Consider the following 14,121-nt stretch of genomic DNA (forward strand, 5'->3'; position numbering starts at 1 on the left):
AGCTCTCTTTGATCCTCGCCTGCATTTCTGGTAATCAATGCATTTTGCCTGATTGCAATGGTCAAGTGAGTAAGTAAATCGGCTAATTCTACAGCTAGGAACCACTTCTGAAGATCTCCAGCTTTGAACCCCGCCTCGTCTTGTCTCCTTTCAAGTTTTTTTTCCTTAACTTTGCAATTGAAGAATTTGCACAAGGATTAAGACTTTTCGAGCCTCTTTGGAAAGGATTTATCAATAAGATCATATTTTCTCAGTACGTGTTAGATCTATAACCAAGAAAATTAATAGTTTTCAAGCTAGTTTAACTAGTATAGGCCCAAGAACATATACGGCTTCTGCCCAGACAGCTTCAAGGGTGAAAAAGCAAGTTCAATTATTGAATACCATTATCCACTAAAGGACCGGTTGTGTGGCGCAATGAATCACTCCTCCAGTCAATGGAAGGGCATTGACATAAAATTGCCTGACCACTCGATCTGGGTGAAGATGTTGCATAGTTCGCAGTGCAGCTCCATCTGCATTCTCGTCTCCAAACATGGGCAGAATCAAACCGCCATTGACATAGTAAAAATTCACATAATTGGTAGCAGGGTCACCTTCATGATAGCCGTTGCCAGGAGATAAGATCAGTTTAGGATCGGGCTCATCAATAACATGAACTTCGAATTGACGACCCTTCGCGTCAATTTCGGAGCTAAGGACCTTCGTTGTTTGACGGTATACATCGTGCCATTTCTCTTGAGCACTCGCGTGGGGTTTCGAAACAACAACAACACCCGGGCGCACAAACTGAATCTCGGCATCGGCGTGTACATCTGTGATATCTAGGTTGTGAAAACCCGGAAACCAAATAATCTTGTCCACGCCCAGGAGTTGTCTCAATTGATCTTCAATCTCGCCCTTGGCCATTCCAGCATTACGCCCCTCGCTGATTATGCTGCTTTCACTGACGATCAACGTTCCATCCCCGTCGCTGACTAGAGCGCCCCCCTCCAAACAAATTCCTGCATTGATTTCGACCAATCCGGCATCGTGCTCAGATTGGATTACTTCCTTCGCAAAGCTATGATTTTCTTGAATTTGCTCCGCTGTGAATTCAGGCCACCCATCCGCACCTACACCTCCATTCCCTCCCCATTCGTTAAATCCAAAGCTAATAGCAGCACGATATTTCTCTGATGGGGACTTGATGCCCTGCACATAAACTGGACCTGTATCGCGCACCCAAAGGTGATTGGTAGCGAATGGGATTATGTCAATCGCGTAGGACCCGCGACCAGTGCTCGAAAGCATGGATTGGGCGCGTGGGATATCAGCCGGTCTTGTGTATAGGCGCACAGGCTCAAAATGAGAAATTGCCCCCGCGAGCTCGATGATCTCGCTACATGCTGCTTCATACAAAGTTGAAGGGAGGGAACATTCAGAAGGAAATCCGAGAATTGTTGCGATGTGCGAAGCCCACTCTGCCGGGTACTTGGCAGATTTGAGGCCGCCAGGTACGTCTTCAAGTTGTTTTAGCATGATGCGCAAAAGAGGAAAAGTAATGATTGAAAATAGAAAATTCACAAGACACACTGAATCTGAGGAGTAAAATATAGTGAGATCTTGAATGAAGCATAATTTTCCTGCGCTATATACATTTATTTCTGTCGTTAGAAAAACCGCAATGTTTGCACTCGGAGCCCGCGGGCCCCTGCCGCCTCCATAATGGAGCCCCCGAGGTCGCTACTTCGAAGACCCCAATTTTCTCGCATATACCTCCCCTTGAAGAAAGTTCTTCGGAGGAGCTTCAAGAGTATTATGACTAATGGTCATTATTGAAAGTCAAAATAAAACCCCGTGGAATTAAATATTCACGTCACAAACTTGAAGTGCTAAGGCAGTCATGAAAATTGATTCATATTATTTATCCATATTGAACGAGATACTATTTCAAGTTGAAAGATTTGAAATAGAGCATGAGTGTATTGTAATGGAAAAGGAATTAGTATTGAGTGCTATTTTACGAATGGATTGTTTTATCTTCTAAAATATGACCAATTCGCCAGCAGAGAGGCCAGCCGGTGAGCGATATACAACAACAATAACAGTCTGAACCAACGCCGGGCTTGTCCACTGGGGCCAAGGTAAGTCTCGATCCGATAGTAAGGGACGAGCGAGATGAACTTCCCAGACATTACCGGAAATTTTGACCTGATGAGGCTTTCCATCGATATAGCAGGTAAAATCCGTGGGACTCAAACCGTGAGAAGAATTTGTCAAAGTTCCCTGGATCGTAATACGAACGATCGAATCATCAACCTTTTTAGCCTTAGAGGTGATATTTATCTGAGGCAATGCATGGTTCTCCAAATTTCCTGCACTTCTAGCCTCAGAGGCTGTAACCGCGATGCTGACCATGTCGGACTCAAGGGCTGGCACTAGTGGTGGCATTCGGCGGTAGTTAGTAGCAGCCTCAAAAGAACACGCAATCTCGAGAAGAGCTGCATCACCGTATGCCTTCCCGGCGAATGTAATATTGACGGGCATCTCGATATCCTCCATGATCCCCATGGGCAACGATACGGTAGGCACCCCAAGATGACGGATTGCAAGGTTGCCGTTGGAGTACAAAACACCATTACGCCAAGCCTTTTTCGATGCTTCACTGTCAATATCTGCATCTGAAGGCCCGACATCTCCATTGGCAGGGAACACCACCGCATCCAGACCCAACCTTTCCATCCAATCTTCCATCGTGGACTTTCTAGCACTTTCTAAAGACTTTAGTCCAGCTTCCATTCCCGGAAGATCAAACATGGACGAGGGTTTCCTCTTCGGATAATCGACTAGGCCGTTCCAGTCTAGTTGATTATCGGCTTCCGATTCACCGGGGAGTGAGCCAGGAGCAAGTGGAAAAATCGATCCTGGCTCCACATAACTGAGAGAATTGCAGTTGTTTTGACCATTTATTTGAAGAAAGTCATCCCAGACATGGGCAATTAACTCATGTCTCTCAGTATGGAGCCAGTTTTCCGGCATGTCTTTGATTTTCGCCCATTTGTCTAAAGAAGCATCGCAATCTTCGTATTCTGTGACAAGTGGGAAATCAACCTCAATGACAACAGCCCCGTGGGATTCTAATACATGTTTGGCTCTTTCCCACAGTCTGAGAACGGACGGTCTGATTGATATTGGCACAGGGGTATTGCCTCCAATATACATTGATGGAACACCGAAGCGCTTCCCTTGCAATTCTTGTTTGTGTTGGAGCTCTTTGAACGGTCGGTGGCAAAGCTGATTTAGAATGGGCAACTGAATAAAGGGCTGCTGTCTCCAAAAATCTCCCTTGACATCATCATAGTTGCTTTGAGCAAAGACGTCCAGAATGAGGAGAAGGTCCTTCATACTCCTTGCGTAGGGCACAAGAACATCGCACGTCGGGTAAAGTGGCCACACACCTGACAAAGGTAGAAGTCCCCTCGACGGCGTATATGTAACAAGTGCATTGTTGGAGGCTGGAGATCGCCCGGATGACACTGTCTCGGTTCCCAGGCTGAATGCCGCAAAATTGGCAGTTATTGCAGTGGCAGACCCATTTGAGGAGCCAGACCCGTAGGCAGCCGTCAAGAAATCAGAGTTGTATGGACTTTCCGCCCTACCATACACACCTCGTTGCATACCACCATTTGCCATAGCTGGCATATTTGTTCTTCCAAGGATAACTGCCCCCGACGCCTTGAGAATTTTCACGCATGTGGCATCCTCCGTAGCAACAAGATGCTCAAATGCAGGGGAGCCAGCTGCGACAGTCATTCCTCGGACTTTGATGTTGTCCTTGACCAGAATGGGAATACCTTCGAGTGGCCTTGGTGGTATACCAGAGGTACGTCTGGAGTCTGAAGCGCAAGCCTCTTCCATTGCGTGTGGATTAAGAATCGGGATAGCACTCAGCTTCGGGCCAGAAGCATCGTATATGCTTATTCGACAAAGATATCGGGCCACCAACTCAACACATGTCAAGGATCCTTCGGACATCGCATCAAGCAGCTCTTCAATGCATGCATCTAAAATGCACCAATCTTGATGCTTCTCATGGGGTTTAGGCTAAATGTTGTCAGTCAATCGATACTTCACTGTATCCAGTTCGCACTTGAAAACTTACAGGCTGCATTTTGATTATCAATCGCAAGACAAACCGATAAAAATATAACAGACAAAGATACAGAGCCCTTGAGACTTTTCCTTGATCATGAACAGTGTTTATCATAAGCTTTCACACGCCTTTTGTATACATCATCATTTGTCAATTGTTTTAGTTCCATTGTTCGGGGTCCGCGGGACCCGACAGCCCACTACCATGGCCGCAGATAAGCCAGCAAGCATCAACTTGCCGTGTCAATTCTAGCTTCCCTGAAATTGGGTTTGGTGGAGACTTTCCCCGCATTCGATACGAATTGGATTTGTTTCGTTATCTTTATCGTTGCTTTCATCGTGTTTTCCTTCTCCTTTCGTCCTAGTGAACCCAAACCCGCGTGTCGGTCGACTTGTTATCTATACGAATCCACCTTACTAGGTAGCGCTCAAGCTCCAACTCTCCCCGCAAAATGATGATATATAAGTTCTGGTCCGCAATTGTGAGCCAAGCAATCACTTCAATTGACAAGAAAGACTTGAAGATCCTTGGGCCATCGACCATTCTTTTCAATCAAATATTACTGTCTCATTTCCAAGCCCCCTGGGGCAATCTTAAATGGAACGTGACAGTGAAATTGCCGACACGAAGTCCATCGATCAAGATGCACTGGACATCCTTGCTTTAGGCTACGAGCAGGCATTTTCACGGAAGTTTAATATTTACAGCCTCTTGGCGCTTGCATTCTGCGTTCTAGGGTCATGGGGGGCCATATCCAGCGATCTCGCGACCGGGTTCAGCAGTGGAGGTCCTGTCATAATTCTCTGGGGACTGGCGTTGGTTGCACTATGCAACCTTTGCGTGGTGTTGTCCCTAGGGGAGCTTTGCAGTAGCATGCCAACGTCTCTAGGGCAGGCATACTATATTTTCAATCTCTGCGACAGTTCAACCGGAAGGTTCTTCTCCTATATGTGTGCCTGGATTAATGTCTTCGGGTGGTGGACTGCAACTGCAACACTAGTTGCTTTTAATACCAACTTCCTCCTGGGGATGAAGCTTATGTTTGACCCAGATTGGAATGGAATCAATCAAGGGTGGGTTAGCTTCGTCGTTTATGTCGGCTTATCCTTGATGATAACCGTCGTGAATGTTGTTGCTTGTCGGAGGGACCCCATCCTTCCCTGGCTGAATAACATAATGGGCGTCGGCTTTGTTGCGCTCTTTGCAGTATTTTGCATTACTTTCTTGGTGTCTGTCTCGTCAAATCCTAACCTATCCTTTCAGGCACCAAGTTTTGTGTTCGGTAATTGGACAAACGAAACTGGATGGAATAATGGCGTCACTTGGTTCTTGGGTCTTTTACAATCTGCATATGGTCTCACAGCATTCGATTCCGTCATTCATATGGCTGAAGAGATTCCTGATCCTCGTCGGAACGTCCCAAAAGCGATGTACCTTGCAATTATCTCTGGGGCAGGAACCGGTTTCGTATTCATGGTGATCTGTCTCTTTTGTCTCCAAAATGAGGCCGCTATCGCCGATTCGCCCTCCGGTTTACCTTTTATTGGACTCGCGCAACAAATAGTTGGTCTCAATGGAGCAGCAGCTCTCGTTGCACTCTTCACCATCATCTGCATCGGACAGAATGTTAGCGTTGCCACAACAGCATCTCGCATGACATGGGGGTTTGCACGGGAAGGTGGTTTCCCATACAGCAGATACCTCGCTCATGTAGATCCATACTGGAAATCGCCGGTTCGGGCAACATGGGCACAGGGTATAATCACTGCCGCGATCGGGGTTTTATACTTGTTCTCTACGACTGTTCTACAGGCGATCGTCAGTGTCAGTAGCATTGCTTTGATGATATCCTATGGTATGCCGATAGCTACACTTCTTCTTGTTGGAAGAGAAAAATTATCTCCTGGCCCATTCAGACTAGGAAAATGGGGGAAGGTACTCAATTATATCAGTGTCGTGACTTGCACGGTTGTTTCAGTCTTTTTCTTTTTTCCAGGCACCCCGAAGCCTACTGGAGGTGATATGAACTATGCTATTGCAGTTTTCGGGGTAATGTTGGTTATTTCGCTGATGTTTTGGTTCATAAAGGGCCGTCAGACATTTTTCAAGATTGAGATTGAATGAACCATGTGCTTACACCCTTGTATTTGACTTGAGCCTCATAAAATTCCACGTACTTATGGTTAAATGTTGAATATGACAATATTGTTGAGCCAATAGAGTGTGGTATCCGAGACCCACTTGTGAGACTCGGCACATCCAGCAACTCAAGGTCCTTTTTTCCCTTTAGACTTTCTATAAATTATAATCTGACACTGGCACGCTGAAAGGTCTTGACCTTCAAGTGATTTCAAATGTCTGCTAGGGTTGCTTCAACACAGCCGAGGGCGAAAGGCCGACCTTGCAAATCATCGGCCGACAGTCCAGGCGCGGTAGGCAAACCCCCTTTTACGGTCGCAATTTTGACACTCATTCAAATAGACTAGAAGAAAGCAAATTCGTGACGCCCAGCGAGCCTATAGATCCAGACAACAAGATCTAGTGGAATCTTTAAAGGAAAGAAACTCTTATCTGGAAGATGCTATAAATCAAATGTCCCACATTGCGGATGCTCTCCAGCTCGTCACTAAGGCAAACCCGTCTGTGCCGCGGCCGAGACTCTCCGAGGCAGTTGACCTCATAGAAAAACAAATTCGCCTTCAAATACGACTTGTTCAAGGCTCTTCCCCGAGTGAAAAATCGTGCGACTTGCAAAAGTCTACACTTAAGGAGCATGTAGGCCAACTGCTTGTTCATGATCATCCTTCAGAACAGCCAAACACTGCGCGGACAACTCTCCCTTCTCCAGCACAATCTCGTTCTGAGTTCTGGACATCGTTCCTTCAAACTTCACATCTGCTTGTGCCTAGTGTTGTCCAGGAGTCTGATTCTCATTCCTCGGGGCTAGAAATGTCGATCATCAGAAACCGACCAATTCCATATGCAACGACATCATTTACGCAACGTCTGTTCCGTGCCTGTGCAGAAAATGGATATAAATACTTGATGAACGACAAGGTGTCTGACCAAGCCATTTGGCCGGAATTCGGACTCATGCTGCAAAATTTGCCACGATCCGAGATCGCATTATATTTCAGACGAGTTGTGACGACAGTCCCTTGCAATCCCCTTGAAGATCCCCGATTCCCCTTTATAAGCTTTGGCGGGGCGGGGACGCATTTCCAAGCCCCAGACACGAGAACAGAAGCGACAAGTACCCAGCCATCACATCGTATTCAAAACGCAAATGGAATAATTAGGATTCCTTGCGACGAGGAGTGGTTTGATGTTCATGACGTGGAAGGATTTCTAATACACTGTGGTTTTCAATTGGAGAATACGCCTTCACCCCCTTCAAATAGAGACTTTCGGGGCTTATACTCGTCGCAAAATATTTCATCAGCTACGGTCAGCCCAACAGCGTCGCCCCATCTTCTCATCGCAAATCAGGCCAATACTATTGAACCACCAAGCGCCTCTATAAACGAACATGCGCTTATTGAAGGTGAGTATTATCAGGTCAAGGCAAATAAAGGTCATTAAATCTAACAAGCTGCTTTATTTTCAGCCCTCAGTCATGAGTGCATTGGTATAGGATGTGCTGCTGCATTTCGCCGACGTGATGTTGAGACTTTGATCTTTCAAAACACTCAATGGATGCCAACGACTAAACTTGCCCCATCATCAAACATTGGATACGTACCATGAGAATCGCATTTTCAAGGTTCGGTAATATGCCTCCTTACTCTCGACTCATCATTTTCTCGCGCCATAACCAGACAGTTGCAGCGGTGGCGCCAGGGCCAATAACCACATCCCCAACAACCAATGCGCCCAGAGCAATTCGCAAATCTATTTCGGAGAGCCCAGATCGATTCATATCCCAGATACTTAGCAGACACCACAAGACACAAGCTGCTGTGACGAGAAGAAAATCATTTCGAAAGAAGATGAAAACTCCATCCGCCAGTGTGCCCACGGGTGCGAATGAACTTTCAGGGACAAAGAGGCGCGTCAGAGATAACTCTGCCGAGAGCAAGCACCCTATTATCAGGCTCAGATGAAGACAGGCCGAAACAACCCCTGTTACTTGATAAATCATTCTTAAATGTGGAAGATCGTTGTTCGGCTTCCTAGGGCAGTATTTGTTCCATCCAAGGGCGCTCGAAACTATAGTTTCTGCAGTGGAGAAAATCATTGTAAGACAGGAAACAAGTAACGGCGCTGGCTGCCAGAACGCGATTACGCCTTGCTGGATGATTGGATCCTTGAAGGGAAAAAAGATAAGGCTAGTTGGCACAATGAACCCAATTACGAGTGCAGGGAGAATAAATTTGGCTGCCGGGACATATCTTCCAGGTTGAACGAAGAAGTTGGCTCGACGCGATGCGAAGAGGCTCATTGCGAAGTACACCGGTGCAATGAACCCGATCCCACGTAACTGATACAGTATGCCCCAGAAGCCAGCACTGAGGTTTTGATTAGCAACGCGCACTCTATACGGGAAGAATCTACTCACCTGGCAATCGGTGTCCATCTGTTCCGTCGTCGATACCCTTCAATTGTGAAAATACCGATCAATGGTAACATTGACGATAGGAAGTACAGTAGTTGCAGTGGCTGCTCTGGATTGGATGGGTGCATAATTGCTGGCATGAAAATAGCCACTAGAGTCTTGAGAAGCTTGTCAATTGAAGGGACACCAGTATACACCTGTCGCAGTTCCACATCAATCTCTTTGATTGAACGGCTCAGGACAGCCTGACCAAGGAGTGACCATGTACCGTTAGCTTTTCCAGCAGTGAACAACAACTTATAGCCAATGAGGGCCATGATTGCAAAAATGGCATAAGCCATATAGCCGAGCAGCCCACGAGGGGACGGGCTTCGGAGCAACTCGTCGTAATATGGCATCTCATGATCCTTTTTGGGCTTCGGAAACATGTTCAATGAAACGGCCGGGGAATAAGTTTGAATCCAGTTGTTAACAAGCAATTGCTTTGGGATATAAGGTATGACATTTTTGGCCACAAATTTCAGGAGTGGCGTCTCCATGCATTCCATACGTTGTCGTGAGTGTGATGCTTTCACGAGATTCCATGTCCGCTCCTCTCGCTGGCGTTGAGTTTGTTCAAAAATTGAGTTGATTTCATCGTTTGAAAGCTGGCACAATCTTGACGGATGGTCCTTCAAGGCTGAGACAATGTTGTTTGTGAGAGCTGCTGCAGTTTCAATTGCTGAATTTCCACCTTGTCCAGTAATCGGTTCGAGCTAGATTGATCTAGTATTAGTGAAATCTCCAGTGATTCTAAATGTCTCTAATTTGAACATACCTTGTGGGCCGCATCGCCAATGGTCATGATTCTTCCAAAGTACCATTTCTTGTATACATACTCTGGTAAAGACGTATATACTGAGCTCAACTTTTTTTTATACAAGTCTGAGAATCGTAGTGTTGGTGTAATATAGTCATCCCAATGCTCCTTTGCGAGAGCTTCTTCTTCGTCTTTTGTGAACCGAGGAATGTCAGAACCATACATGGTCTTGTCCATTGTCTTCACCAAGAACCAGTAAGTTCTATCACCTGGCCCACTAGGGACTAGATAGGAATAGTGCTCGTTGAACACGGAGGTGAGCGTGCCTTTTTCAACACCACAGACGCCTTGGGATATGCCGAAGATGCATGCGTACGTGGCTGGAAGTACTGCAAGTTTTCCGTCAGCACAAATTCCGGGGCCATATGGTTTCACAAAACTGTACATTGCGCCTCATTTTGATCAAACCAAGTTGGATCCATCTTCTGTGCTTGGTCCCACATTTGCCGTCGTACAGTGGAATGAATTCCATCTCCTCCAACAACAAAAGTTCCAGAATATTCTTTGCCTTCCTTTGTGGTAACAGATGCGTGTGAGGGGTGAGTCGTTACTGAAACGATGCGCTCTGAGACCAAAATTTTGTCTTTTTGCCGAATGTTGTCGTAAAGAATTTGGATCAGCATGCGCCGATCGAGAAAAACGGCTGGGTAGCCATGTCTATCCCGCATTTCAAGAGTTAAATATTTGATAAAGATTCATGGGATGGCTGACATGTCACTAACCTTGCTGTCATTTGCTGGTTGAAGTCCTCAAACTGCCAGAAAGGCCGACCGTGTGAATCACGGAAAAGTACTGTTTCAACTGGAAATTCAGCTGCTTTCACTACTTCCTCGCAGCACCCTAGTTGATCAAGGATGCGTAACCCATTGGCTAAAACGCCAATACTCGCTCCAACCTGAGGAGCAATACTGGGATAGCCTTCCAGAACGAGAAAGTCGATTCCATTCTTCTCAAGCATCAAAGCTAGAGACAGACCGGCAATACTCCCTCCGACTATAATGACTCTATCGTCAGTTGACCCCATACTCGGCGGTAAATTAAATTGCGCGGTGTGCGAGTCTTATTGAGCGGGTAACCTTGGATACACAACTTCAAGTTGAAATTATTCACATCCCAGTTTCAAGAGAGTAGGAACCCGTATTATACTATATTTTGCTGCCTAATTTCCGGTGTTCAATTGTAGATCCTATCTTAGACTCGGACGTGACATCGTCCGCCGATCCATACTCGTAGCTGTGAAACCCCCCAACAATCACCACTTAATATTCCTTTCGTGATCAAATTCTACACTTTGATGATGTGAACATTCACCCGAGTCTTAGCATGATCATTAATCAAACCAATCGGAATGCCAAACGGGACGGGGTCGGGGAAATGGGACCGCCCAATCACTACTCCGCTAGCTAACGTGGATGCAGCGCTTGAGAAGTTAGTCATCTTCAAGTTCCCAATGTATGGAGCCGCTGTCGCATGATCGAGAAAAAACAACTTCTGCCACAACAAATCGCACCTTTGTGGCTGATGAGTTTGTATAACCACGGCAATAAAGCATCCTTGAACTAATCTCAAAGGAACACTTACAGGGAACTGAGTACCTATTCAGTATATGACATCTTATCCGCCCAGCTGCTCGGAACCCTGTGATTCTTTGTCCTCACATGTGCACCATTGAGCTTAGCTTTCGATTAGGTACTGTGGCCACGCTCAGAATACCCCGAAGGCCAAATTACACGTGTGCACACTTACATATGAGAACAATTCGGCAATAATCAGGGGCACGGAAACAGATAACAAACTCCAAAAAGTGCATGTCATTTCCACAAAGAAATTCAAAATAAGATGAGACTGAATCATGGGACCCCTGTGGCGGAATTAGCCAAATTCAATTCGGCAAATAATCCATTAGAAAGCACTAGGTGAGTTTAGTACTGCAACAGGCCCTTAAATTAGGCAAAAGTGGGTCACGCCTGGAACGTTTGTCCCTGATTCTGTAAAAGCGCAGAGCCTCGTCAAAGCTTGATCAAAAATTGATGGTGCTTTTTGCCGACCGGTCGAACCTATTTATGGCTTCCAACGCCATCAACTCCTTGGTGAAGAATCACTGCAACACGCGTCAAATCTTTGAATCACCTTGACAAACGTGAAATCGACATGTACGTCAACGCACTTGCTGCTCTGGTCCTCCTCACTCCGGCCCTGGCCAACCCGGTCGGCTCTGATTCAACCGACAATTGGAGCGATTCCACCGATTCCGATCTCTCTGCTCTCTCCGACTATGCGGATAACCTCATTGTACCCACTGTATCTGTCCCAGATTCGATCTTGAGTGTCCTGGAGACAGCTGTCCCTGTCTCATGGTATGAAGAATTAATGGACCCCTCCTCCTATGCTTCTATCATGAGCGATATCGAAGCTGGCACCTTTCCAGCCTGGTATATTGCTCTTCCTAGCAGTGTAAAGGCGTGGGCAATTTCTGAGGCCGAGCTTGACTTTCTCAGCATCACCGATGCAGGCTCAATCTCAAGCGAAGCGACGGTTGCGCCTCAAGCCACCGCGAAAACCACCCCTCTGAATGTTGCGGTCACGAACACCGCTGCAGCCATCGTGAGCTCAGTGGCACCTACGTCGGATGTTGCCTCCAGCTCTAGCGCTAAATCGACCTCTCACCTGTCATCCGAAGCGTCATCTCAAGCATCCTCTTCTTCTGCACCTGCCTCATCTGCGACTTCAAGTGGCGGTGCTCCCGTGCCTACTACTGGTGTTGCTATGGGTCTCGCAGGTATTGCCGGTCTGTTGGGTCTTGCCATTGCCCTTTAATTATGTTTCAATGGTCCGTTGGAGATAGCGGGTTTCAGAGAATAATCTGAGAATCTGCTTGGAAACTTGGTCTTGTTCACTATCTGAATAGAGCCATTCCAGGCCAAATGTGCCTATATACATGTACTTTTATTAATAATACCAATCTTGTCTACCACTGAAGCGTCCGAGTATACCGAAGTTGGCAAAAGAGCAGAAGAGAAAACAAAAAATAAAATGAAGTGAAGTTGATTATACTTTTTCTCCAAGTGGTTCTATGTCCTTTGAAATTTGAACCAAAATATCTATCACTTAGGACCCCGTCGTGCGTCAACCATCTCCTAGTACTCAGTAAGCTGAGCAGCAGCTGGAGGATATCTATGGCCGGCGACGGGGAAGTTATCCAAAATTGACCTGATCTCCTTGAGATCATGATCTGACAAGTCGATATCCACTGCATTTTCCAAGGCTCTGCTTTCCGACCTTGCACCGGGAACGGGAACAAATACGGGCATATTAGGCTGACGACTTTGAGCCTTGATCCAAGACAGTGATAATTGAGGAGCCGTGCACCCCTTATCATCTGCCATCTCTTTGATCTTATCAACTAGCTTCAAGTTCGTATCAAAATTCCCGGGCTGGAAACGTGGAAAGAATCGATGATGGTCATTAGCTGGCATATCATCAAGGCTCCTGATTTGGCCTGTGAGCATACCCGCGCCGAGAGGCGTGTGGGCAACCATAGTGATCCCCAGCTCAGCGCATGTTTCCGCAACACCATTCTCAAGTACATCAGTCGCCCACAGACTAATCTCCGCCTCGACCATATCGATCTTGGCCACTTTTGCCGCGCGCCGAATGGTATCAGAGCCGACCTCGCTCAACTGAATACCGCCAATCTTTCCTTCTCTGACTAAGTCTGCCAGAGCACCCACAGTATCCTCAATAGGTACATTTTTATCCACCCGACCGCAACCAAAGATGTCGATATTCTTTTTACCGTCGAGGATTTCGTTGGCGCGGTCCACAAAGTTCCGTACACTGACCGGCGAGCAATCGAGTCGAAAAGTTCGCATATCCACTATGCCGCTCTTAATGGTCAAGACAACCTTTTCTGCGTCTTCGGGGTACGCGGTGAAGTAGCGATTCATCAAATGAAGCGTGTTTTGGTCCGGGGTTCCGTAGAAATCAGCCCCGTTCCAGACATTGACACCAGCTGCCAAAGCGGCTTTGAGGATTTTGAATGCCTTTTCATCTGGTGTTACATCATCTTTCCAGGTCAGCCCTATCGAGTCAATGTTAGTGGTTTGAGATGTAAACGTGAATCTTGATATGACTTACGCATTAGACCGAGGCCGTTCTGGCTGATGGGCTTTCCTGCTAGCATCGGCATTTTAAAATTGGTGCAAGAGGATACTTAATTTTCCAATTGGCCGACTAAAGACCCAAAAATGAACAAGATGAATACTTATACTTGTATTCAAGTTTTCTTGAGAGGTGATTGACATCTGGCGGACATTGTAACCAAGCGAGTGCCGAGTCGGCGAGGTTAGGTCCGCTATTAGGTCCGCTAACTCCGGCATGAGCTCATGCACCCCACAATTTTGTGAAGCAACGAAGCTCTCGACTTTTTAGCTGCAAACATTTGCATGGGAAATATCCATAAGGTTATTTAGCGGAATTACGGGCTACAGGATTTTCTGAAAGATTTGGACATTTCTGTGAATCGTAGTGCTCGCAATTAGGTATTGACATGGGGAACAAGACTATAAATCC

At 46.4% G+C, this 14,121-nt stretch overlaps 7 protein-coding genes across 7 annotated transcripts; 3 read left to right on the forward strand and 4 right to left on the reverse strand.

The window, feature by feature from the left end:
• Positions 1–393: 393 nt before the first annotated feature.
• N7478_003493 (agmatine deiminase family protein) lies at positions 394–1,521 on the reverse strand (the record flags this gene model as incomplete). Its single annotated transcript, XM_056919707.1, has 1 exon — positions 394–1,521. The coding sequence occupies one exon, from the start codon at positions 1,519–1,521 to the stop codon at positions 394–396; it is 1,128 nt and encodes a 375-aa protein (XP_056782865.1).
• Positions 1,522–2,025: 504 nt separating this feature from the next.
• On the reverse strand, positions 2,026–4,153 carry N7478_003494 (amidase; the record flags this gene model as incomplete). The annotated part of the gene is made up of 2 exons (XM_056919708.1): positions 2,026–4,086; positions 4,145–4,153. 2 exons carry the CDS (start codon positions 4,151–4,153, stop codon positions 2,026–2,028), a joined length of 2,070 nt encoding a protein of 689 aa, XP_056782866.1.
• Positions 4,154–4,732: 579 nt separating this feature from the next.
• On the forward strand, positions 4,733–6,259 carry N7478_003495 (amino acid permease family protein; the record flags this gene model as incomplete). The annotated part of the gene is made up of 1 exon (XM_056919709.1): positions 4,733–6,259. One exon carries the CDS (start codon positions 4,733–4,735, stop codon positions 6,257–6,259), a length of 1,527 nt encoding a protein of 508 aa, XP_056782867.1.
• Positions 6,260–6,727: 468 nt separating this feature from the next.
• Positions 6,728–7,717, forward strand: N7478_003496 (uncharacterized protein; the record flags this gene model as incomplete). The annotated part of the gene is made up of 1 exon (XM_056919710.1): positions 6,728–7,717. One exon carries the CDS (start codon positions 6,728–6,730, stop codon positions 7,715–7,717), a length of 990 nt encoding a protein of 329 aa, XP_056782868.1.
• Positions 7,718–7,916: 199 nt separating this feature from the next.
• On the reverse strand, positions 7,917–10,573 carry N7478_003497 (FAD-dependent oxidoreductase; the record flags this gene model as incomplete). The annotated part of the gene is made up of 5 exons (XM_056919711.1): positions 7,917–8,643; positions 8,694–9,445; positions 9,508–9,878; positions 9,935–10,206; positions 10,272–10,573. The coding sequence occupies 5 exons, from the start codon at positions 10,571–10,573 to the stop codon at positions 7,917–7,919; spliced, it is 2,424 nt and encodes an 807-aa protein (XP_056782869.1).
• Positions 10,574–11,700: 1,127 nt separating this feature from the next.
• On the forward strand, positions 11,701–12,366 carry N7478_003498 (uncharacterized protein; the record flags this gene model as incomplete). The annotated part of the gene is made up of 1 exon (XM_056919712.1): positions 11,701–12,366. The coding sequence occupies one exon, from the start codon at positions 11,701–11,703 to the stop codon at positions 12,364–12,366; it is 666 nt and encodes a 221-aa protein (XP_056782870.1).
• Positions 12,367–12,686: 320 nt separating this feature from the next.
• N7478_003499 (aldo/keto reductase family protein) lies at positions 12,687–13,738 on the reverse strand (the record flags this gene model as incomplete). Its single annotated transcript, XM_056919713.1, has 2 exons — positions 12,687–13,630; positions 13,687–13,738. The coding sequence occupies 2 exons, from the start codon at positions 13,736–13,738 to the stop codon at positions 12,687–12,689; spliced, it is 996 nt and encodes a 331-aa protein (XP_056782871.1).
• Between the last annotated feature and the right edge of the window lie 383 nt (positions 13,739–14,121).

Source organism: Penicillium angulare (genome assembly GCF_028827245.1).
Source record: "Penicillium angulare strain IBT 27051 chromosome Unknown utg000003l_segment0_segment0, whole genome shotgun sequence".
Classification (NCBI taxonomy): domain Eukaryota; kingdom Fungi; phylum Ascomycota; class Eurotiomycetes; order Eurotiales; family Aspergillaceae; genus Penicillium; species Penicillium angulare.